Source organism: Musca vetustissima, unplaced genomic scaffold (assembly GCF_032173495.1).
Source record: "Musca vetustissima isolate MV318-11 ecotype Yass unplaced genomic scaffold, APGP_CSIRO_Mvet_v1 utg245369, whole genome shotgun sequence".
Taxonomy (NCBI): domain Eukaryota; kingdom Metazoa; phylum Arthropoda; class Insecta; order Diptera; family Muscidae; genus Musca; species Musca vetustissima.
In genome coordinates, this window is record NW_026877841.1 from 158 (window position 1) to 23,565 (window position 23,408).

The following is a 23,408-nucleotide window of genomic DNA, read 5'->3' on the forward strand; positions in this document are numbered from 1 at the left end:
ATAAATTACAAAATTATATATTGTTTCATTAGAATACATTTATTAAATAAGAAACGAAACAAAATACCAAAAATAAATTGGCTTTTGTTGTTTCGGGGTGCTGATAGATGTTTCTAAAACTGAGGATAAAGTAACAATGAAATTCATTAAATTCTAAATACAATTTTGTTTATAAACTAAAAATACGTACAGAAAAACTTATAACATTTATATCAATTCAACAGAACAACAATTTATTTCAAGTACGCAATAAATAAAATAACATAATATTAGAGTTTCAATTTAGGCTTAAACTAAAAACCTTCATAAAAAACTATTCCATTTTGAAGTAGTGAAGATATTTTAAACAAAATGCATTTTATCATTGTTATTGGTTTAGCCATGAGTGTGGCGATTTTTCGGGGTGGTGGCTTTGAAACCGATTATTTGATTGACATGTTATTTTTATTGTGGTATATATTTTAAGGTACTATTTTTATTTTTATGTGCTTTTATGGTTGCATGTACAAATATTTTTTTTTATTCCCTAATTATTATTATTTTTTTTAGTATTTCATTGATTATGGTTACTATTGGAATTGAGGTTTTGAGGTGGAGGTCTTAAATTAACTTTGTGATGGTGATAAATAGTATTTCTCCTACATATAGAGAAGTATACTTAAATTAAACTTTACTTCAATTAAAAAAAGAACCATATTTATAAAATAACCTAAACTACTGAAGTTTCTAAGTTACAAAGAGAGCGGGGTAAATTCTTCAGTGAAATTTGCTATTCCTTCCTTTCATATGGTATTCGGCCTTTCTCCTCAAGCTCTTCTTTGTCTTCTAATCTATGTAGGTGTATACTCATCATTACAAATCTAAATTCATCCTTAATAGTCCATCTTCTCTCTCAAGCACTCGTTCCTAAAGATCGCCAGCATCGGCGTCTGATGCCTCTGAAGAACTATCCGATGAATGTTTCGATTTCTTATTCTTTGGTGGCGCTGTATCATCGTCCTCATCCTCGGAACTGCTTGATGAACTATCCGAACTGGAACTACCCGAAGCTCCAGTTTCACTTGAACTATCCGATTCACTATCGGACGAAGAACTGGAATCACTTGATGACCCCGAACTAGATGAGCCAGAGCCATCTTCATCATCGGACGATGAATCGGATTCACTGTCCGAACTAGAGGACGAATCACTGGATGAACTTGATGAAGATTTACGACGCTTGTGTTTATCTTTCTTTTTGCCCGCACTTGTGGCCACCTCCCCGGTCGTTGATACCGATCCATTCGCCTGTCCCTCGGCAGTTTTTTCATGCAATTTCTTTTTCAATTGCTTCGTCCGTGATGTGCGATGAACATATTTACGTTTCTCCTTACATTTTTGACAACGCACTCCATTCGGAAATGCTGCAGCTAACTTGGCATTTCTGAAATCAAAAAAGAAACGCGTCTCAATTATTTATTTGTTTTGGTGTTTTGCACATGCTTTTTGTTTGAAATACTTACCTCTTCTTGATGGAGAGTTTTCTGGCCGCCAACCCCACCAGCGTCATAATCAATAATCTGCGAAAACGTCTGTGGGAGTAAATTTTGCCGGCTTTTCAATTGGCTACTGTGTTGTGAACGCGGTAATGCTTCAGACTTCCAGCTGGAAGATATTTGGATATTTCTATGTATTGCGTTGTTGTCATCAATTTGATGAATTTCGTTTTTCGCAAACGTTTTTCCAAATATTTTTTCACCAAAGCAGATACAACGTAGTCTGAAGAAAAATTGAAAAACGTTCCACCTGCTAAAGAATGGTAGAAGAAGACAAATGGCCGATAAAGATAAACCCAAAATGGTATAACCCGAAAGTTTACGAATGATGTGGGAGGGAAACTAAATGGAAACATAGGGATAAGTAAATCGACTTTCGACTAATCGATTAATCGAATTTCTGTATTTGAATTGCCTGCTCCATGGCCAGTTGGCTATCTTCGTCATTACGAAAACGTAAACAAAGTCGAAATTTTTGACATTAGGCTTGAGAAAAAACAGCTGTTTCCGATTTCGACTTGTGATCTCTGAAGAAACCGCAAAGCCAAATTTTTCATCATTAATACTTGGTTCATTACCAAAAAGCATACATTTCCTAAAAATTGCATATTCTACAACTTTATTTCTTCTGATGACAACGTTTCATATAAAAAAATTAGTTGATTTTGCATTAGTCAGTAAAAGTAAAAAATGATTTTGAGCTGGTTTGACAAAGTCAAAAGATCGAAAAGCAGACTTCTTTTCTCGACTACGTATCGTTAACATGTACACAAAAAACGATGTTAACCGAGCATGTATACCACATGTTTGACGTGTGTGACCCACATCGTTACAGCCGATAGATTCATATTTGATCTTCGAATACGGTAACTGAGACCTGATTTTCCAGCTGAGGGAAATTACTCTGGAGATCAGCAATTAATCTGCTGATCACGGGACATAAGTAGAATAAATGGATATAGCTTCTGAAATGTTGCAACATGACAATCGGTACGATTAAACTGTGGGCAACCGTAAAATCGCTTTCGGACCTTAGAAAAGATAAAGATAATCCAGAAAAACTGCATGAGTCGGGAGTCAAATACATGATTATAGTCCTCAATTTGTCTATAGACACCCATATCATTCCCACAAAGTCGACTTTTCTCTTCATTAATACTGGGTTATTGTCAAAAAGCATAAATTTCCTAAAAATTACATATTCCAGAACCTTATTTGGTCTGATGGCAATATTTCATATTAAAACATTTTTTAGTCTATAAAAGTAAAAAATCGATTTTGAGCAGGTTTGACAAAATCAAAACGTAAACGTTACGTATAACCTGCGCCTTGTTTACAGAAACGTTTCGGATACTATACACAAAAAATGTTTTTTATATTTAGTAAGGAGATAAAATGGCACAAGTTCACCAGTTAAATTCGGAAAGGACCTATCGGAGCCCTTTAATACAGAACGAGTATTCAGACAAGATGACAGTTTGTCGTGTGATCTTTTTAACATTCTGCTGGAGAAGGCCATACGAGAGGCAAAGGTGAACAACACTCTGTACACCAAACAACACATGTTACTCGCCTACGCCGATGGCATCAATATAATGGGTCGAACATTGCAAGCGGTAACAGGAACCTTTGGACAAATTGTGAAGGAGTCTGCCAAAGTGGGTCTGCCAGTAAATGACGAGAATACCATGTTGATGGTATCAACGCGCAAGACGTCCAGTAGACTTGGACCAACTGTGGAACTTGACAATTACAGCTTCAAGGTAGACAAAGACTTTATGTACCTTGGTACCGCCATAAATAAAACCAGAGCTCCGAAATGCTCGCTCGAATTCGAGTAAGAAAAAGTTAAACGAGTATACTCTATTTTTCTCTTCCACTCAAATAAGAGCGCAAGTGCTTTGCTCGTATTCGAGTGGGAGTGAAATTCTCTCGAAATCGAGGAGATTCCACTCTTGTCGAGTACTCTTTTATTATTATTATTAATTTATTTTTTTGATACCGTTGTTCCGTTTGATTTTGTTTGTGTTCTTTGTTTGTTTTGTGATGTTTGGTTTGTAACTTGTCACATGTGTAATGATGTATATGATCTTTCTCCCCATATCACACAAAAGATCAACTACATTAACAGTTTGCTACTACGCACATACAAACAACCAAAAAATCAAATTTAATTGTCCACTAATAATTTCACTCTTAGAGTGAACTCTTACTCTATTTCGAACGTTTTAAATCTCACTCTTTTTCTTCAATAAGGAGTACTCGCGAGCACTCCCAAACAAAATAAAAGAGTGAAGAGTATACTCCTTAAAAACTCGTACTCCCACTCGAGAGTATTTTTCACTCGCGAGTAAAATCGAGCAAATCGGAGCTCTGAATAAAACTAATTACACCAGTTTTGAAATCCGGAGAAGGATACACTTTAGAAAAAACGCCACCTCACACCATACCAAACTCACACTCTACAAGACGGTGATCCTATCCGTTCTGTTATATGGATCAGAATTATTGGTTCTTGCGCAGGCTGATGATCTTTTACATCACCAGGCCAATCGGAGAGTTCGCCCATATTCGCTGCAGAAAATTTCTTTAGTAGTAAGGACAGTGGTCGAATACCCGAAATGAGACCTGATATTTCAGCAGCGACAGTAGGCATGATGAGCTCCGATCTCAGACTCAGATCTCAATTACTCTGGAGATCAGCACATTTAAGTGGAATAAATGGTTATAACTTCTGAAAGGTTGCAACATTGTAACCGGTATGATTGAACTGTGAGCGACCGTAATAAGTCGCTCTCGGACCCAGGAATGGCTAATGATAAAACATCTGTGGCCTATAATCCAGAAAAACACTGCAGGAGCCGGGAGTAAAACGGGCTATTACAGTTCTCAATTTGTCATTTCCAAAGTTTGGCTTCCGCCAACGAATCCAGTTAAGGATACCAGGAAATGTTGGTCGGCATTGGCGAAAACACTAGGTTGACATTTTCAGCCTAACTATTATGTGCATAGTTCTAGCACCTAGTTTGCTGATGAGTCTATTTCCTTTTCTCCTTTTACCATGGCATATTCCCCATATATATTTCCTGAGCGATTTTAGGTATTTCAAATGTCCATCACATGGTGGAGGTTACAAAAAGTTCGGACCTGCGTTACTTTTTGTAATATTTAACAATTTATAATATGAAAATATTTAAATGTGTAACGTTTTAGTGCGTGGAATTCTTCCCAAGGTTTACTGAACACAGCTACATTTAACAACAGCTGATCAGATGCGCTGCCAATGTGGAACGTTTTTCAATAATTCTGCAGTTGGTGAAAAAAAAAATCAAAATCAAGTTTTGACAAAACAAACAGATTGTAAAAAAGCTGATAAATAATTAAAATAAATATAATAAAAACATAGTATTAATTGCCCGAACAATAACACAAACATGTTCTGCTGCCTAAGATCCTGTTTAAATGGTAGTATACATCAGACAAACAAAACCGTGGTGAATCGTGTGAAAGAACCAGAGATTCATTTAGATGTTGCAAATGCTGGTAAGAAAAAATAGCAGGAAAAATATTCCTAAATTACACATTTTTACAAGGTAAATATCTTTCCATAGGTACTGAAGTAATATTACTATCCAATTATCTACGCATTACGGGTACTGGTGGAGCATTGGGCACAGCACCATTGGTCCAATCAAAATCCTATTTCGAAGTGAAAATTCAACAAAAAGGTATTTGGTCAATCGGTTTGGCTACACGACAAGCAGATTTGGATAAAAAATATGGTGGTTTGGATAAGGAAAGTTGGTGTCTGTGTTCGGATAATGTTACTCGTCACAATGGCGAAGAATATGGACCCGTGGTGGCGACAACAAATGAACCAACAAAAACCAATGGTGATGTTATTATAAATGGTACCACAGTTCCAGGCCTAATCGGTATTGAAGATATAAATGAAGATTTACTATTGACAACGGGTCGTAGTGATGGTGGTGGGGTAGAGGTGAAAAATCCAAATCAGGAAAATAATAGCACAGCGACGACGAATCAAGAGAGGACGCAACAAAATCCATTTCCCGATGAAGGTGATATTGTTGGTGTTTCATTCGATCACATTGAATTGAATTTCTATTTCAATGGCAAGAAGTTGGATGTGCCATTTCAGAATGTTAAAGCCAGTACTGTGTTTCCGGTTATATATGGTAAGTGTAAAGAATAAGATCAAGTGTATTTTACATTTGTAATTTGCATTACCTTGAAATATTCTACAGAGATTGCAAAAAATAAAATTCTGATCAGAATATCTACATAGACATATTCTGATCAAGAATGTCCTTATGTCTGTTGAAATCAACATAGGACTCGCAATATTTTAAGACCAGACGGTAGTAATAGTATGTGACGGTCGTAATCCCCATTCTTACATATGGATGCCTTGTATGGTGGCAGGGGGTCAACAAAAATATACTGCTGAATAAAATGAACTCAGTACAGCGATCGGCTTCGATCCTGATTACCGGAGCGCTAGTATCCTCAACATGACGCCAGGTTGTGACTTCTTGAGGAGGAGTACTTACATTAGTGATTATGTTCCCTCTCATAGAGATTTTAACGACATCAGAGTAGAGTTTCTCAGTAGGTAATCCTGGACTAGTGGCTCCTTGCCTCTGCAAGGTCTGACATTTTTTACAGAAGGGTCAAAGATGCAGGGAGTTAGAAATCTACAACTCATATAAACTTAACCATCTTTGTAGCGTTTTTCAAGCAGAAATCCTTGCAATCACGAAAGCGGCCGAGATAGTCAAAAAACTTACTGCCGATAAATCGGTGACTATATATGTCCACAGTCAGGCGGCCTTCAAGGCTTCAAAGTCGTGCACTATAAACTCAAAAGCAGTTATTTATTGCTGCTCTGCATAATATACGACGGATAGTTACTTTATTTTGGGTTTCAGGTCATAGCGACATAGAATAGAATGAGATAGCCGACGAGCTTGCTCGAGGAGGTTCACAGTCGTCCAACCTTCCGATTGAGAGATCTGTGCAACCGCCCATTGGCTATTTCATTGGCAAAATCCGCTTGATCTACGGCGAGGTAGTTGGCAACAGATGGTCAAGAGAACCTGGCTGCAGAATCTCGAAAGCTATCTGGCCTTAATTCTCTCGCCGAAGAACTTCTTCGCTATTGCCACATAATAAGAGAGAGATTAAAATCATTGTGGGGATCATAACAGGTCACAGCAAGATTAGATCCCTCACTTCGAAATGGGACTCCAACAGAGAGGATTACTGTCGTCTATGTGAGGACGAAGAAGAGCTAGAAATAATTGAACATATCATCTGTAGATGTCCATCGCTGAGTGGCAGAAGTTTGGAAGATATGAAATTGACAACCAAAATAGACCCCAATCAGATCCTAGGCTTTGCCAATAACTTGACATTGCTAAATTAACCACCTTCTAGGCTCTCAATAGACATCTGCATGAATGCACAAAAACACCACCCATGAGTCACTCACACAAAGTAATGGCTTCTATTCTATAAATTTGTTTGAAATGAAGTCCAATGAGTGAGGGTACAACAAATATGAATTGCTTCAGGTATGAGAGTTTCGAATTTGTTGTGTATTCGTTTGATTCATACAATCCACGTTTCAGACTCGACGAACCGGTATTTATTGTGTATGTTTACTTCGGTATGAATGTATGTTGTAACACACAAAGTTTGAACAAATGCGGCAAGTTCGTAAACGAACATGTTTTACACAATGAGTGCGTCGAATTATACAGTAGTATTCGAATTACCCGAATTAATTGACGAGATATTTTGGTTTTTACACCAACCACAAAAGTATGAAGGGTATGTTATGTTATGTTTTTTTTTTGTAACTCAACGAAATAGTCATTTCCGCCCATATAAAGTATATATATTCTTAATAAGGACAAAATTTATGAATATCTAGTAATGTATCCACTATATAGCAGAACTTTTCTTTTTTCAATATTTAGATGTTTTTAAACGCACTTTTTTTAAATTCGTTTTTATTTGGGTTCGAATTGGATACCCCATAGTGTGGGGGATATTCAGTACTACAACTTGTCAGTTCATAACCTATAATATGTTAAGACTTCTGTTGTAATATTACTACCTTCGGGGGTGTCGAGATACAAAACTAAACCGTTACGTTCCAAAATGGCCTTTATCAGTCCACATTAAGTATATCCTCCCGAGAAGTAATCAATATTGGCCCACTAATATGCAAAGCCAATTTTTTATACCATTCACCACACTGTGGTACAGGGTATTATGTCTTTGTGCATATATTTGTAACAGGCAAAAGGAAACTAGATAGACACATGGTTCCTTTTTAGTATATGCATAGAATCACTTTCTAAGTCGATTTATGCATGCCCGTCCGTCTGTCCATGTCAAATTGTAAACAAAGTACAGGTCACATGTATGATCCGAATTGGATGAAATTTGGCATAGGTCACTAATTTGGGCCAAGGACGAACTCTATTAAAATCGGTCTAGAATGATGTGTATTAAGTTTCGTGAAAATCGGTTCAGATTCAGATATAGCTGGAATCATGATAGATCACGCAATATTTAAGATAAACCATTGAACTTTTGAACATTGTAGTAAAATCCTAGGATGTTTGGAATTGAAAATGCGATATATCGATCAACGTTTTTATAGCAGCCATGTAACGGTACTCCTCATCGCTCAGTATTTTTGGGGAGTTTGGGCACGTTTTTAAACGAATTTGTTACTTTCTGTTGCCATTGGGTAGTAAATCTCCCTACCAAAAATCTTCAATATCGGTCCACTTTTTTAGATAGCGCCTAAATAACGGTACCCTCATTATTCGGTATTTTGGGGAGTTTGTGCATGTTGTTTAACCGAATTGACTGTAATTTGGTACTTTGAGTTTCCAATGGGTAACAAATCGCTCTACTAAAACATATCAATATCGGTCCGCAGTTATTTTAAATGTCCAACTCATGGTGGAGGGTGTAAAAAGTTCGGCCTGACCCAACTTAAATATAACAATATTGTTTTATCTATATTTTATAAATATTCAAAATTTTTCTCCGTATAAACTTTACTTTCAGTTGGTAATGGCGCAATTTTGGACATAATATTGGATAATTTCCATTATCCACCACCAAATGGCTTTGAACGGATAATGTTGGAACAATCTCTATTATAAAATTCAGCATTTGCCCGGTCGCGTTCGTATTTCTTTATTACTTGGCAGGCAATGTGAATAATTTTTAAGTGAAAAAAAACAAATGGACAAACTTTATTCTTAACAATGTGTATTGATCTATAAAATTCTAATCTTGTCTTATAGTATTTAATATTATATTTTTTAATAATTTCTTATTAATTACGATATTCACAAATATATTAATCTCTCGTCATGTGTTGTAGAGATTCTGACATTCCCAAAATAATTCATACATTTAATTCACACATTCCAATAACGTTTATGACCCCTATTGCAGTTATGCTGTTATTTATAATTAATTTACAATTATCCTTTGGTACCTATATAATTACATTTCCTACAATTTCACTAGATTTCATACTGCTACCGAAATGTTTAACCTCTTATATTAACCATTTTGTAAAAGCAATAGGACTGCTACAACAACAACCTCCTATATTTATTGAAACTTCTTTGAGATCCAATGCTTTCACAATCTCTTAATATTCTTATTTTTCAACCAGTCCACAATGAAATTAAAATTTGCATTTTTATCATAATTGAATTTTTCAATTTTCATATTTATATTTTTACTATATTAAAATATTAAAACGCTATATGAACAAATATTATTCACATAAAATGTAAAATAGTGTATTTAGAAATGATCCTAAATATTATTGTAAATTATAAACATTTGCTTCAAAGTTTCTTTTTATTTTTATATACAAAAGTTAACAGTTAAAAATAAAAGTTTAAAAAATATTAAATTCATAATAATTTAAAAAAGCTGTACTTACTGAAAAGTTTTATAATTATTTTCTAATAATTTATTCCATTCCATTAATTTTGATCTCCTTTCGACATCTTTTATTATATTATTAAACATATTTATTTTATGTTTGTATAAAAAATCAGTAAATTTTATTATTAAACAAAGCTTTTGTAATTATATACTTATAAATATATATGTCCTTAGTATGTATACCTTACTCGCAATGACTATAAATAAATATATATTATTAATAATAAACAGCAGTCTTTTTTAACTTTTTGAGATTGGATACGCTATACAATAATTTTTCGGATGAGTTCAATAAAAAGACTTAATACTTTTTAAAGGATCGCCTACTTTGTTAAGAGTATATTCTTTGAGTGATTATCTCAGCTAAAATCGTAAATTTTTGTATTACGCCACGAAATGTTGGTAATAGACCCATCTGAATAGCTGAATCGATGTAACTGCCTATTATTCAAAATTCATGTTGCAATTATAGGCTGTTTTTGTCAAAGAGGACAACTATTGGTAAAGATTCAACCTGAGAGCCATAATTATGATCAGAACTTCACGAAAAAAGGGATTCGCACAACGATAGGTTAGTAGCAATGGTGGATAAGATAACACTGGTAAGACGGAAAAGTTGCCAGTGTATAAAATAGACTTAGTTTATCAATTATCTAATATCGGTTCTAATCACGTAAGAGGACGGATATGAGAGATATGTTGACATTTTCAAAGTGGTCTACTAATTCTAATCAAGTTTAATATTACCATTACCCCAATTTTGGCCAGGTTTGGGATTTAGTTCTTCAGAAAATAAAAGTTCAGTGGTACTTGTTTAGGATATCATAAGTTGGTCCCGCTCGATTATTCTGCACAGATTGCCTATTTATTGATAGAGTATATGAATGCGAATTTTGTAAATAAAATTTTTTTAAATTTAATAATGCGGCCATACGTCCTCTTTTTTAGAGGACAATCATCTATTTTAACTGGCTGTCATCTATTCGATCTATTCGCTTCGATCTAAAAATTTTAGCCCAGTCGTACCTTAAACCTAAATATACGTTTTAAACACATACAATTTCTTTAATTAAAAATATATGTTTCTTTTTGTCATCTATTTTCATTTTCAAAATCTGGTCGCCTTAGATTTAAGCGTTTAGGAAAATTATTTAATGGCATAAAGTGCATTACCACATAATTCTTCTCCGTCCATATCCTCTTGAGAATTCATATATCGGTCACAACTATTACCGATGATCTTAATAAAGATATCTACAAAGTATACCACATTACTCTGCTAAAAATTCTTCTCCGTCCATATCATCTTGAGAATTCATATTGTCATCATCCTCATCTTCTTCCTCCTCCTCTTCTTCTTCGCTACTTGCCAATGCTTTTCGTTTCATTGGCACCAGCAATGATTCCAAATCTAATAATTGTTTATTGATACTTTCGTCGATTGCAACCTCCGTGGTTACCGCTGAATTTGGTAAAGTTGACAATATAGTCGATGGTGTGTTAATTTCACTCACTGCAATGGCTTGAGCCGATGTTGACGGCATTGGGTGCTCCTCATTTTCGCGTGAATTTGTATATAGTTCAATTAAATTTGATTTCAGTTGTAACTCTTCGACCTAAAAATAAAGATATTATATGAGATACATAGTTGTTTCCGCAAATGATTTGGCTTAGGTCAAGTTTAAGGCCTGGTTGTGGATGGTTTCCTGATTACAAGGTGTACTTTTTGGTAGCACATACATTCAGAGCCTGAAGTATGGAATTCCATAAAAAACACATATGTGCTAAATTTACATGAACCACGTCCAGGACCTTAAGCATGACTTGTTCCATTGATTTTCACCTTCAGGGTATTGATTGATTCATTTATATTTCCCAATAATTCCTCCAGTTCTTTTTCTATGGTCACCAATTGTACTTGCTCCTTTTGTATAGCTTGAGTCTTTAATTTGTGTGCTCTTCTCATGGTAATGTCTTATAGATATTAATCTTATTAATATATTAAAAAAATGTATAAAAATAAAAATTTCGTTTAACTTATCTAGCAAAAGAAACCAAAACAATATTCGTTGCATTGAACAGCTGATATTTGCCGGTCCATTATACATGGTGAGTCAACAATTAAAGACATCTTATTGTGAATTGCCCTGTGTGCGATACAAAATGCCATAGTTGGGCAGACGTGCACACCAGCGTTGATGCGTTCTCTTAACATTTTTTGATGTTACAACAAAAATAAAACTTAATGAAAAATTTTCCACAATTTTTTTCATGAATTTATTCTTTGAGCTTCCTGGTATTAAATTAAATAAATTCCGCAGAATAATTCATGTTTTTATTTTCCCTTAAAAATTTTTAAGAGAAATTTTGCCTACCATTGCAATGTGTCGTATAATTAAGTTTTTTAAGAGTTGTTAAAATTTATAAACGTTACAATTAGTTTCCAGGTCTGAGATATAGGGAATTATTTAAGAGCTAGTAACTCTAATTTGTGTGATCCCAAAAATTGGTAACGCTATGAAATATTGGCATAAGATTCAACTTTTAGTATGTCGATAGTCATATCTTGATTAATATAGTCGATCTAGCTATTACAATTTATAATAAAATTTCGGACCGCAGTTATTGGCCAACCGTGACGCAGGCTCCGTTCTGGCCAAATATGACGCTTCTACTTTTTAGTAATCATCGGGAGAGGGATCAATGACCCAAAAACTATATTTTTTTCTCTGTTTTCTGCTCGCTCGAGAACAGAATTATGATTGGCATAGGGATCTGGTCAATATTTATGTTACAAATTACACTATTCGCAGATGATACGTATATATTTACTCTGTAAAGATGTGTAGTCACTAATGTGGCTGCAACACTCTGAGACCGTCCATTCCGTTTTGATCATTCATGAATGATATGGCGAGATCTGTAGGGAGAACGGGGGGAAAATATAAGAAGCTAACAAGAAATATAAGGAGGTAGATGGGAAATAGTTTCAATGGCTATAGAAATTGGACAGAAAACATATTACGTGCTAAGGTTGCACTTTCCCAACCATTTTATATTTCTAATGATGCTGTAGATTAAAGCAGTTTCCATAGAAGCTTAGTGAGCACGGTGGAAAGTGAGCACCCACTAGTCTGTGACATTGCACCTAGGTTCGTTGTGCCAGAGTTCATTGGCTCCTTCGTCGAAAAACGCCTCAAAGTTCCAAAAAATGACAGACAGATAGGTGGCTTTTTCATTACCCATGATGTCACGGTGTCCTGGTACCCAACACAGCCGATAGCTGTATAGTAATGACTGCTCTACACTCGAGACGACTTCAGATTTGATATTGCAAAACATGATGGCTTCCAAATAGCGAAGATTTCAGCTTGGAAAACTCTTGTAGGTAAGCCCCTATACCTTCTTCCACCTTGGATCCGTCTGTCCAGAGGAGGGTTGCTACGGTTCCAGTCGTCTCTACTAGGGATAACGACATCTACATCTGCCCTCTCTTCTATGCCTTGATTAAAATAGTTTTCCTCAAGGTTTTCAAAATAGTGGTTTACAACTGTAATTGCATCTTGAATTGAATTTTGTTTGCCTTCTTTGGGGCACCTCCTCCAGCTTCAGTCCATTATTTGGATTGTTCTTTTGTTTCTGTAGTTATGAAACGACGCTTAAAATCCATTTTATTTCGTTAAAACAATCCAAAGAAGATTGAAAAATTTTCGTTTTTATGCATTTTTGATCGACTGTTAAAAAAATGCGGCACCCATCTGGCAGAAAGCTTTTTCATCAGTAGTTCTTCATGCGTAATGAAATGGACTCGATCATTTGAGATGTCCATATTAGCTGTTTTTGGACGTCAACCATGTAGTCCATCTTCAATGCTTGTACGACCACGTTTAAATTCAGTAACCCAATTTTTACAGTTGAATATCAAGCATCACTTTAACATATCAAATTCACCATATCATTATGAATTTCTTGTCCCGATAAACCTTTTTTATGTAAATATTTAATTTCCATTGTAAAAAATTGCACCTGTTTCTATATGAAGAAGTTGCCGAAACAAAATTTTACATGTTTTCATAACAGAGATGGAAGTTTCCAAAACACTTAACTTTTTCTGTTTATACCGCACTTTTTGTGCTAGGCTAATAAGTATCCGAACTGTCCTCATAAGATGGAAGGCAGAGAAGTTAAAAAAAAACTTCTTGAGTTTCCGTAATATAATGTAATGAAGTACGGTGTCAAATGCCTTGCTGTGATCTAGAAGTACGATGAAGGAATTTTGCATATTGCTTTGATTACATTTTAGATCTTCAGTGTCGTCCAAGAGAGCTCTTATTTTTATACCCTTCACCACACTGTGGTATAGGGTATTATGTCTTTGTGCATATGTTTGTAACAGGCAAAAGTAATCGAGATAGACCCATGGTTCCTTTTTAGAATATGCTTAGAATCACTTTCTGAGTCGATTTATGCATGTCCGTCTATCCGTCCGTCTGTCGATGTTAAATTGTAAACAAAGTACAGGTCGCAGTTTTGATTCGAATTGGATGAAATTTGGCAAAGCTCATTTATTTGACCCAAGGACGAACACTTTTGAAATTGGGAAAAATCGGTTCAGATTTAGATATAGCTCCCATATATATTTTCGTCCGATTTAAGGAAAATGGTGCACCAAAGTTTGCACGAAATTTGACACAGCGTACTGATTTGAGTCTAGAATGATGACTGGTGAGTTTTGGGAAAATCGGTTCAGATTTCGATATAGCTCCCATATATAGTTTTGTCCGATTTTATGTAAATGGTGCACCAAAGTCGCTATATATCTTACTGAATCGTACTGAATTGAACCTAGAGTGATGTCTGCCAAGTTTTGTGAAAATCGGTCCAGATTTAAATATAGCTCCCATATATAGTTTCGTCCGATTTCATGTAAATGGTGTGCCAAAGTCCCTATATATCCTTCGATATGCACGAAATTTGCAATAACGTACTGAATTGAGCCTATAACGTACTGAAATCTGCCTTGTTTCGTGAAAATCGGTCCAGATTTAGATATAGCTCCCTTTTATTATAGATTGATTTTATGTAATTGACGCACCATGGAACCAATAGGCTGATAGGAACAAAATATAACCTAAAATGTGACATGTTTGTTTGAAATCGCTTAATATTTGGATAGAGCTTCCATATATATTTTCGCCCGATTTCAAGTAAATTGGGCATCAAACTCCTCATGTAGTCAGATTGACATCAAATTTTGCACAACTTACAAAATTGAGCATAGAATTACGTAGTTGCGTTTTCTAGAAGTACAGACATATCCCAACGGATGACCTATTTATATTTGTTTGAAGTCGATTTACATACTTTATGGATAGATCGAGGTAGATTCACATTTAGATAAATATCACATATTTTATTTCATCCAATTTCATGTTAATAGTCCTGTTTAATATACCCATAGTGGTGAAGGGTATCATATAGTTGGCCCCGTTCGACTTTACTACTTTCCTTACTGGTTTATATTAATATAGATATCTGATTTGACCCGCGTTTTGAGTTTGGTTCTAAGACTCTGTTGTTATCATTTCTCCTGCGGAGGATAGCGAGATACAAAATTATAACGTAAGGTTCGATAATGAACTATAGCCACATTTAGACCTAGCCCCTGTGTGGAGGTTCCAGAAGGAGTGGACCGCTTTACACCATCTTTGAATTTGAACTAAGTTTGGATAAAATAATAAGATGGGCAAAAATTTGGATGACATCTAAAATTTTCTGAAACGGATTTGGTCGAAAGAAACATGGTGTCTAAAACCAATATTTCGATGAGCCACATTTCCACCGTGTTAAATGGTATGCACCCTCATTAGCCATAAGGCTGAGGGTATAATTATCCATTAAAAATTTCAGAAATTTGTATTATGGTTTACATAATCCCTTTTTAGAAATGTCGGTATAGGTCCACTTTTTGGTATATTCCCAATGCTTTCATTTCAAGTATCTGTCAGTATATCTATGGTGGAGTGTATTCAAAGATCGGCCCGGCCGAACTTAACGCTTTTTCACTTGTTTAATTTTACATTACACAGAAATTTGAACTGCGTACCAAGTTGAAACTGTAGATTCAGATATAGCTCCCATATGGGAAATTGCAAAAATCTTTTAAATTCCTTGAAGCTGAGGTTTGCAAGGTTATAACTCGCGAAATATGAACATTTTGCATATAATTTAAATTCATTTCTATAAAATGAAGTGTTCTTGTTAAAATCTTAAAATATTGGTAATAAATAATAAGTTGCGTGGAAGCTGTGATGGTGGTAATGTAAAGAAATGGGTGAAAATGTGTTGAAGCCAACGAGTTTTTTTGTGTTCCTTCCTGATTTGTGTCTAAGCTACACAACGCATGCACATATGATCAGTGACTAAGTTGCAGAATACCCCATGGACAATATGGTTCTAATGTATGATTTTTCGATATAATCACTGCATCCACCCAAAATGGATGCTGACATTTTGAAGCCGGATTCTCGGTGTTTTTTGAATTTTTCTTATAATTAAGACGCACATCCAGATAATGGACTAAACTAATTGTAGGATTGTAGAACTCGTGATTTTGCTTCGTTCAGTGTATATCTCATGAATGTGCTCACCGTGGCATCTTTGTAAATGGGTTCCAAAGACGAAAATTTGGTGCGTAAATTTTTATAAAAAACATATTTTTTGAGTCTAAAATTAAGAAAGTCCATTCAAATTCCGCGGAATCCCGCGTGATTTTAGTTTTTTACGTGCCGGATCTAATGAGCCCATCCATGTTCAATTCCGCCCAATAAAACGGCGGATATAGGTACCTTGAAAGTAGGAAAAACTGCAAAAACTTATTTTGACTAATTCGCGTATATAATCGCGTTTCTCTTCGAATTGATTTCACATACATTCATTCTTGTTTTATCATATTCGCGAATCTGTGTGAAAATAGGTCAAAAATATATCGATACGCGAATAATTTGCGTATTTTATGCAAAATCGATTGTGCAGGCACATCCGCGGTTCTTAACCGATCCTTTTAAAATAGGTGTCCTTTTGTGTATTTTCATTGGAAATTACTGAAATCGGATGCGCATAAAAATCGTATGCACGTTGCGTAATTTTTAGCCATTTTTATGATTTTTGCATAGTAAAGTGCATCGAGCGGCACACTTTGACCGCTAAATGAAACCTCGAAAAATTCATAATTATTGGAAGAGATTAATTCGACTTATACGAAAACCACATGCGCATCGACTGATTTCAACGAATACGCGAACTTTATGCTTTATAATGTTGATCATTTTCATATGCTGTTACTGCAATATATTTGGTCATTTTTAAAGTCAAAACTCTGTACAGAGGAATCTACCGATACTTAACAATCATCTAAAAGAATTTGTAGAAGAAATCGTCACATATTTTAGAAGATCTAGACAAAACTCTATTCCCTTAACCATACTGAAAAATCAAAAATTCGAAAAAACATTTTGTGGCAATTGAAAAATTAATTTATTTTATTTTGAGATATTTTTACCCTTTTATTTGTTTTTCGCGACTATTAAACCGTATTTCAATGTTATTTGACAAGTAAGCAAAGAAAACCAATGTGTTTACTCATTTGTGAAGAAATTCGCGAATTACAACAAATAGGAATTCATTTAATTTTTTTTTTTAATTTTTTTTAATGGAATTTTAAAAGAATTTTGTAATTACCCATATATATTTTTGTCCATTTATATAATTATTTCAACAATTGAATAACGAATAGAATAACGCGTCTTAAGTTCCGTTGAAATCGGTTCAGAGTTAGCTAACATATATATTTTCTCTGGGGTGTCATTATAGAATAACTAAAAGACTGAGAGCACTTGCACATGAGCTGAAGGACAGAGAGTATTTATTGAATAATGAATGCTATTGAGTTTATAGAAAAGAGTTGATTGAAGGTGAGGGAGTATTTAATGAAGAGCTGACGCACTCGTATTGATAACCATATAGTCTTTACATCTGTTAACATGTTTGCGAGAATACTCCCAGTAGGGTACTAAAAAACAACGATCAATTATTTTTTAAATTTTTAATTTTATTAAAAAACTATTTCTTTTGTTTTATTTTACAATACATTATTACCAATTTAAACTAACATAATTATAAAAAATAAAATAAATATATATGTATGTTTAAATAGAAAATATTGCCAAGAAAACATTATGAAATTCTTTCTATACATAAATATGAATATAAAATGGCAAGAAGATTAGGGGGAGAGAGAAAAGGGGGAGAAAATATGAATATCTATAATATTTATATTCTAAAAAAATAAACCATTACCCTTTTTGTTTAAAGCAATGGAATATTTGTTTTTATTTAAACATTTATATAATTACAGAACTAACAAAATTATAGCAAAGTAGTTTATATGCTTTTTATATTCGTTTCATTTAGTTATATTTTTAATGTTGGTAAAATTAATTTAACAACTGGCAAAATTATTTTTTTTTGTTTTATTTGCAAACATAATATTTTAACCTTGCCTCCATATATATTGTATGTAATTGTTTCATTTATTTAATTATTTATGTAAACAGTCTTAGTTTTAAACAACATATAATTATGTTTAGTAATTTGTTTTTTTTTCTACACACATTAAAAACCAATTGAATAAGGGGGAAAATATTATAAAGTTTTTATTTATTTTTAAAGTTAATAGTTTGAAAAGAGAAATCGATGAATATTAAGGAAATTTTAAAACTGATATCGTATAGTTATAGTTTTCCAATATTTCCAATCTAAAGAAGTAGAAGTATAAACACAAATATTGATCATTGTTTTGCATTTTATTTTGTTGTTATTTTTTTTAAATATTTTTTTATTAAGCATAATTTAGGTACTTTAGTTTAGTTTTATTTTATAGAGCATATTATATGTAGAGTATGCATATATAGAGGGATTAAGTCCATTGGAGGTTATGTGGATTGCTATGCTGTACCGCCATTGCCATCAATTCACCTTTTTGTGAATGTCAACCATTGTATGTCAATGCCACGCATGATGCCTGCCTTGGACTTCCATTTTTAGTATAGCATTATACTACAAATTTCTACAGCAGATCAACAATAATAGTTTAGAATAGTAGTTTTTAATTATTGTTTTTAATCATAAGGACTAATTGAAATGTATGTGGGATTTATTTTTTATTATATGAAAAGATATCACGGGGTAATGTGACTCCTAAGTGGATATTTTATTCCAGCCGAGGAAATACTACCTGTATAAGTAGGGTATATATGGGCACCTTGTCAAAATGGTTGCAATTATATTTTAGTTCAGACAATTACCGTCAGATGGCGCGGTCGTGTATGTAGCATGGACACGAATCATGTCTTGTGAGTTGCAGAGATGTGATAACGACCACAGGGTTGCATTACATCAACTAACATGTAATTTGACCCGTATCATGATGCAATAATAAGGTGATGTATCAAAACAAAAACATTTTTTTGTCTCGATTATCTGTCAAATTTTTCCTTATAATATTTCAAAAATTTGGCAGCATTGCACATCGAATTCAAGTAAAATTTACCACTTTGACAGTTAATCAGACATCAGCTGTTCTAAATGGACTACCTATTCATTGTGCCATGACCCGTATTTACCATACTTCCTTTATCCGTATTGTAGAATAAAATCCGAAATCCCTTACTTTAAGGAACGCTTGAAGAAAATGTTGTCACATCTTCTCTACACGAAAGTGATAAATCCTATTTTGGCAGATGTATTCGCCGATCACGGAATTAATCTTAAAAAACGCTATTTCAGTGCTACTTAAGCTAATACCTGTGATCGGAAGCATATCTGAATGCTATCGGACGCGTCAACAGGTTGCAGATAGTGGAAAGACGAATCTTGTGTAAACCTAGACCGACGAGGAAAAGTGTTTAGTGTCCTGCATCGATCTTGGCGAAATAAATGAAAATTTGAACCGACAACGTGAATCCATCTCCAGTCTCATTGAAGAATATGGCAGCTTCCGCCTAAGCGACATAGGATAATGCTGATGTTACCGTCATCAATACTCTATCCTCAAATTGACAGGGGACGTCAAATATGTCAGCTATGGACTCCTCTGAAGCAGAACCCGTCGTAGATACATCTACAGGTCATTATTTCTGAGGCAAACGGCTGCTAAAGGGACATAAGTTAAAAGTGAGTGCTTCAAAGCTAATGTGGAACCTTAGCTGACGGCTCCTGCACCCAAAGTGCCAAGCCAAAAGAATCGATGGATGAAAAGGCCTTTCGAAAGAAAATTTCTTATTGCCAGTGATACGTAGATAACGATCCCAATATGATCAGCGCAAAGGAATTCAGCTGGATAAAGAAACACCTAGGCATAAATTCGTGCCCAACATAAATTGATGCGGTTGCACCATCCTGATTATAGCTTTGCTAACACTACTCGGCATTTGTTTCTCATCTGCTATTATGGATGGTATTCGTGTACTGCTTTGTAACTGGGCGACATAGTCAGTATGAATGTTATTCAGACATGCCGTATAGACTTGTTGATCACTGTTTCTGTGTATCAGATTGACTTGAAGAAAGACTTCGACTAGAGGTTGCCACCTAAACTAATGCAAATAAATACATAATAGTACGTTTACATTTAACCGGATTTCGTTAACCCAGTGGGTTTCAATTGTCAATTCCTTTGCATATATGTCAAACAAATCCTCATAAAGTGGGTTAACCCGGTAAAAGTTCCATGTCTTCATGGCCTTAATCTTGCCTATAAATAACACCGGACTTGAACATTTTTTTTTGTTCTCAGTCTGTCGATAAATACAATCCGACATTTAAGTTCTCTTCGTATGTCGATTGTCAGGGGGACCTTAAGTCGTGTACTATAAATTCAAAAGGCGCTCTTGACTGCAAAGGTACTCTCGATAATTGACGATTGAACGTTAATTTTTGTTGGCTTCCAGGACATAGTGACATAGATGGGAATGAAATAGCTGATGAGCTTGCTCGAGAGGTTTCGCAGTCGTCCAGTCTACCGATGAAGAATCTATACAACCTCCAATTGGATATTTCATTGGGGAAATCCAAAACAGCTACTCCAAAAAAGCCTGCAGCATAGGCCAGAGGAACTTGGATGCAGGATTTCAAAAAACTATCTGACCTGTGTTCTAACGTCACGAGATATGAAAATCATATGAAAAATCAGGGTCTGCTCCTTCTTCAGTACAATGGTCCTCAAATTGACTAGTGATTGTTTTGCAATTGCCTATAAAGTCATTATGGTTTTCATTATTACTTTAATGCCAACTTATCTTTCTATAAAGATTACCTGTCCTGTAAAGTCCAGCCTGTCATTTAGATCGTCTAAAAGTCCTCCCTGTCATTCAGCTCGACTATAAGTCCTCCCAGTCATTCGGCCCGTCTACAAAGACGCTCTGCTCTCCAGATCGTTAATAAAAGCTACATTGGCTTCAGCTCGACCATATGGACTTAATTTCATGATTTTCAGGGTGCTTATAAAGATTTCCTGAATATCTTTAAAACAGACTCCCCTACCTTTAGATGTCTAAAGACTTTATGTCACTCAGTTTAGTATATGACCTACCCATCGATCGCCCACAAAAACTCTCCGTCTTTCAGGTATATAAAGACTTCCTGTCATTTTATTCGCCCGTAAAGACTCAATAGCATTCAGTTCTTCTAGTGCTTGTTCTTGTTCTTCAGCTCGGATTAAAAAACTCCCTATCTCTCGGCTCGTCTAACCTTTAAATCGCTCATAAAAATTCCTTGACCTTCAGCTCGGATATAAAGAATTTCTATTCTCCAGCTTCTCCAAATACACCGTGACCTTCAGTATGTTTATAGATTGAACATAGCCTTCAACTATTATATAAAGACACGTATAGCTTCAGCTCGACTATGAAGACTTTATGTATCAGACCCTTTCAACTGGACAATAAAGACTCCCTGACATTGAGTTCTATCCTAAAAACTCTACAAAGACTTCGTGGCTTTAAAGGGGAAACACATATAAGGACTCCATGCCTTGTTTTTTTGTAAATGAATATAGGAGATCGGCGTCCAAAATCAAGTCAAGACAACCTACCTAGCCTTTAATCGTCCATAAGGAATAAATACAGCTCGTCTATAATGACTTATTCATAGGTCGGAAAAATATAATAATTTTTATCTTTTCTAAAAAGATTCCCTGAACTATTTTACCAGGTCTTCAGAGTAGTCTATGAAGCTACCAAGAGCTGTTTTAAAGATTCACAGGATCTCTAGAAGGACTCCGACTTTCAGATAAGATCTCCTGACCTTCTGTTCGTTTATAAAATTGCTCTCGTCTGGTTCTTTTCAAAAATACTTCATACGCACACCATGATAACTTTTCACATACAAAAAATCTTCTAAATACCAATTAGTTTTTTTTATGAATTATAGGTTATGTGTTCGTTTTGTTTGCTTGTTTCTTTGCAGATTTCATTGGGTTATCTAACAACAACAATAATAATAAATCATTTAATGTAATTAATGTATTTGTTTTTGTCTAGAAGAGATTTATAGATATGCAGTTGGCGGATATGTTGTTGAAAGGAGCGCTTAATTTTTTTTTCTATATTAATTATTATTATTTTGTTTTTAAATTTTCTAATAAATAATGAGCATATAAATAATAATATATTCATTGTTCGTGTATTACTACATATGTATGTATATATAAATAATTTCGAATTTCGGTTAATATCATTTTAAACATTTTTGTTGTTGTTCTTGATGTTCATTTTGAGCGGACGTCTTAGTTGGATTTTTTTGTTTCCTTTCTTCTGATGGAGGGAGGAAGGAAGGGAATGAAATTTGGTTGGGATGGACAATGCAGATATTTGTGGGATGCTTCTGGCTTATTAACCGCAATGGGAAAGTAGGAGAATATCAAGTGTTATTATACTATTTCGTCATTGCCAGCAATAAACGGTTTTGATAATATCGAATACTTAATACATATTCAAATCCTTAGCAAAGCTCCGATTTATATTTGATAATCTAGGATACAGCCTTCTCTTGGAATATTTCCTTCCTGGCAAAAATCAATCACCTGCATAGCCACCCGTTAATGTCCGCATTGTACTTTATTATTAAAGGATCCATCGAGGTTTTTGGTTCACTTTGCCTTTTCTGCCTAAATAATGCGCATAGTTTTGTTGTTGTTGTTTTTGTTAACTTTTAAATATTCTAATGACAAAATTTGCAGTTTCGTTTTTCTTTTTGGGATAATTTGTTATTTTTTCTTTGCTTAATCGAAAATAATTTAAGGAATTCACAATTTAAATACTTAACTACAGACTTAATTCGGGTAATGTGGTCATTGGTTGCTGTTGTTGTTTTTTATGCATTTTCAAAAATTCAGCATCATTACCATCACTATCCAGTGGCAAAAGTGATGATGATGATGATGAAGATGCCGATGGTCCAGCATCTGCTACTGTATCGGATGATGGCACTGGTGTTGAAGAGTAAGATGGCATCCAATTGGAATTGTTTGCATCTGCAGCCGCTGCAGAATCTGCATGTGAAGTTGTGCTATTATTATTGCTGTTGTTGTTTTTATACAATACACTACCACCCATCACATTATCCTTGGCCTCTTTGTGTTGTTGCATTGTTGTCACTGTGGCATTTGGTGCTGTTGGAGATGATGCGGATGATTGAGGTGGTGATGGTGGTCCTATTGCCATTGATTTTTTAACTTCAGCATTGTGTTGATAGCGTTGGGTGTCCTCCTCATGAAAACGATTTCTTCGAATACTATTA

At 34.6% G+C, this 23,408-nt stretch overlaps 3 protein-coding genes across 3 annotated transcripts; 1 reads left to right on the forward strand and 2 right to left on the reverse strand.

Moving 5' to 3' along the window:
* Positions 1–844: 844 nt before the first annotated feature.
* Positions 845–1,549, reverse strand: LOC133322521 (zinc finger CCHC domain-containing protein 10-like). The gene is made up of 2 exons (XM_061531513.1): positions 1,503–1,549; positions 845–1,423 (listed from the first exon to the last, which is right to left on the reverse strand). The coding sequence occupies exons 1-2, from the start codon at positions 1,547–1,549 to the stop codon at positions 907–909; spliced, it is 564 nt and encodes a 187-aa protein (XP_061387497.1). The 3' UTR covers positions 845–906.
* Positions 1,550–4,969: 3,420 nt separating this feature from the next.
* On the forward strand, positions 4,970–8,753 carry LOC133322520 (SPRY domain-containing protein 7-like). Its single transcript, XM_061531512.1, has 3 exons — positions 4,970–5,078; positions 5,147–5,734; positions 8,649–8,753. Exons 1-3 carry the CDS (start codon positions 4,970–4,972, stop codon positions 8,744–8,746), a joined length of 795 nt encoding a protein of 264 aa, XP_061387496.1. The 3' UTR covers positions 8,747–8,753.
* Positions 8,754–22,933: 14,180 nt separating this feature from the next.
* LOC133322519 (uncharacterized) lies at positions 22,934–23,332 on the reverse strand. Its single transcript, XM_061531511.1, has one exon. The coding sequence runs from the start codon at positions 23,330–23,332 to the stop codon at positions 22,934–22,936; it is 399 nt and encodes a 132-aa protein (XP_061387495.1).
* Positions 23,333–23,408: the final 76 nt, after the last annotated feature.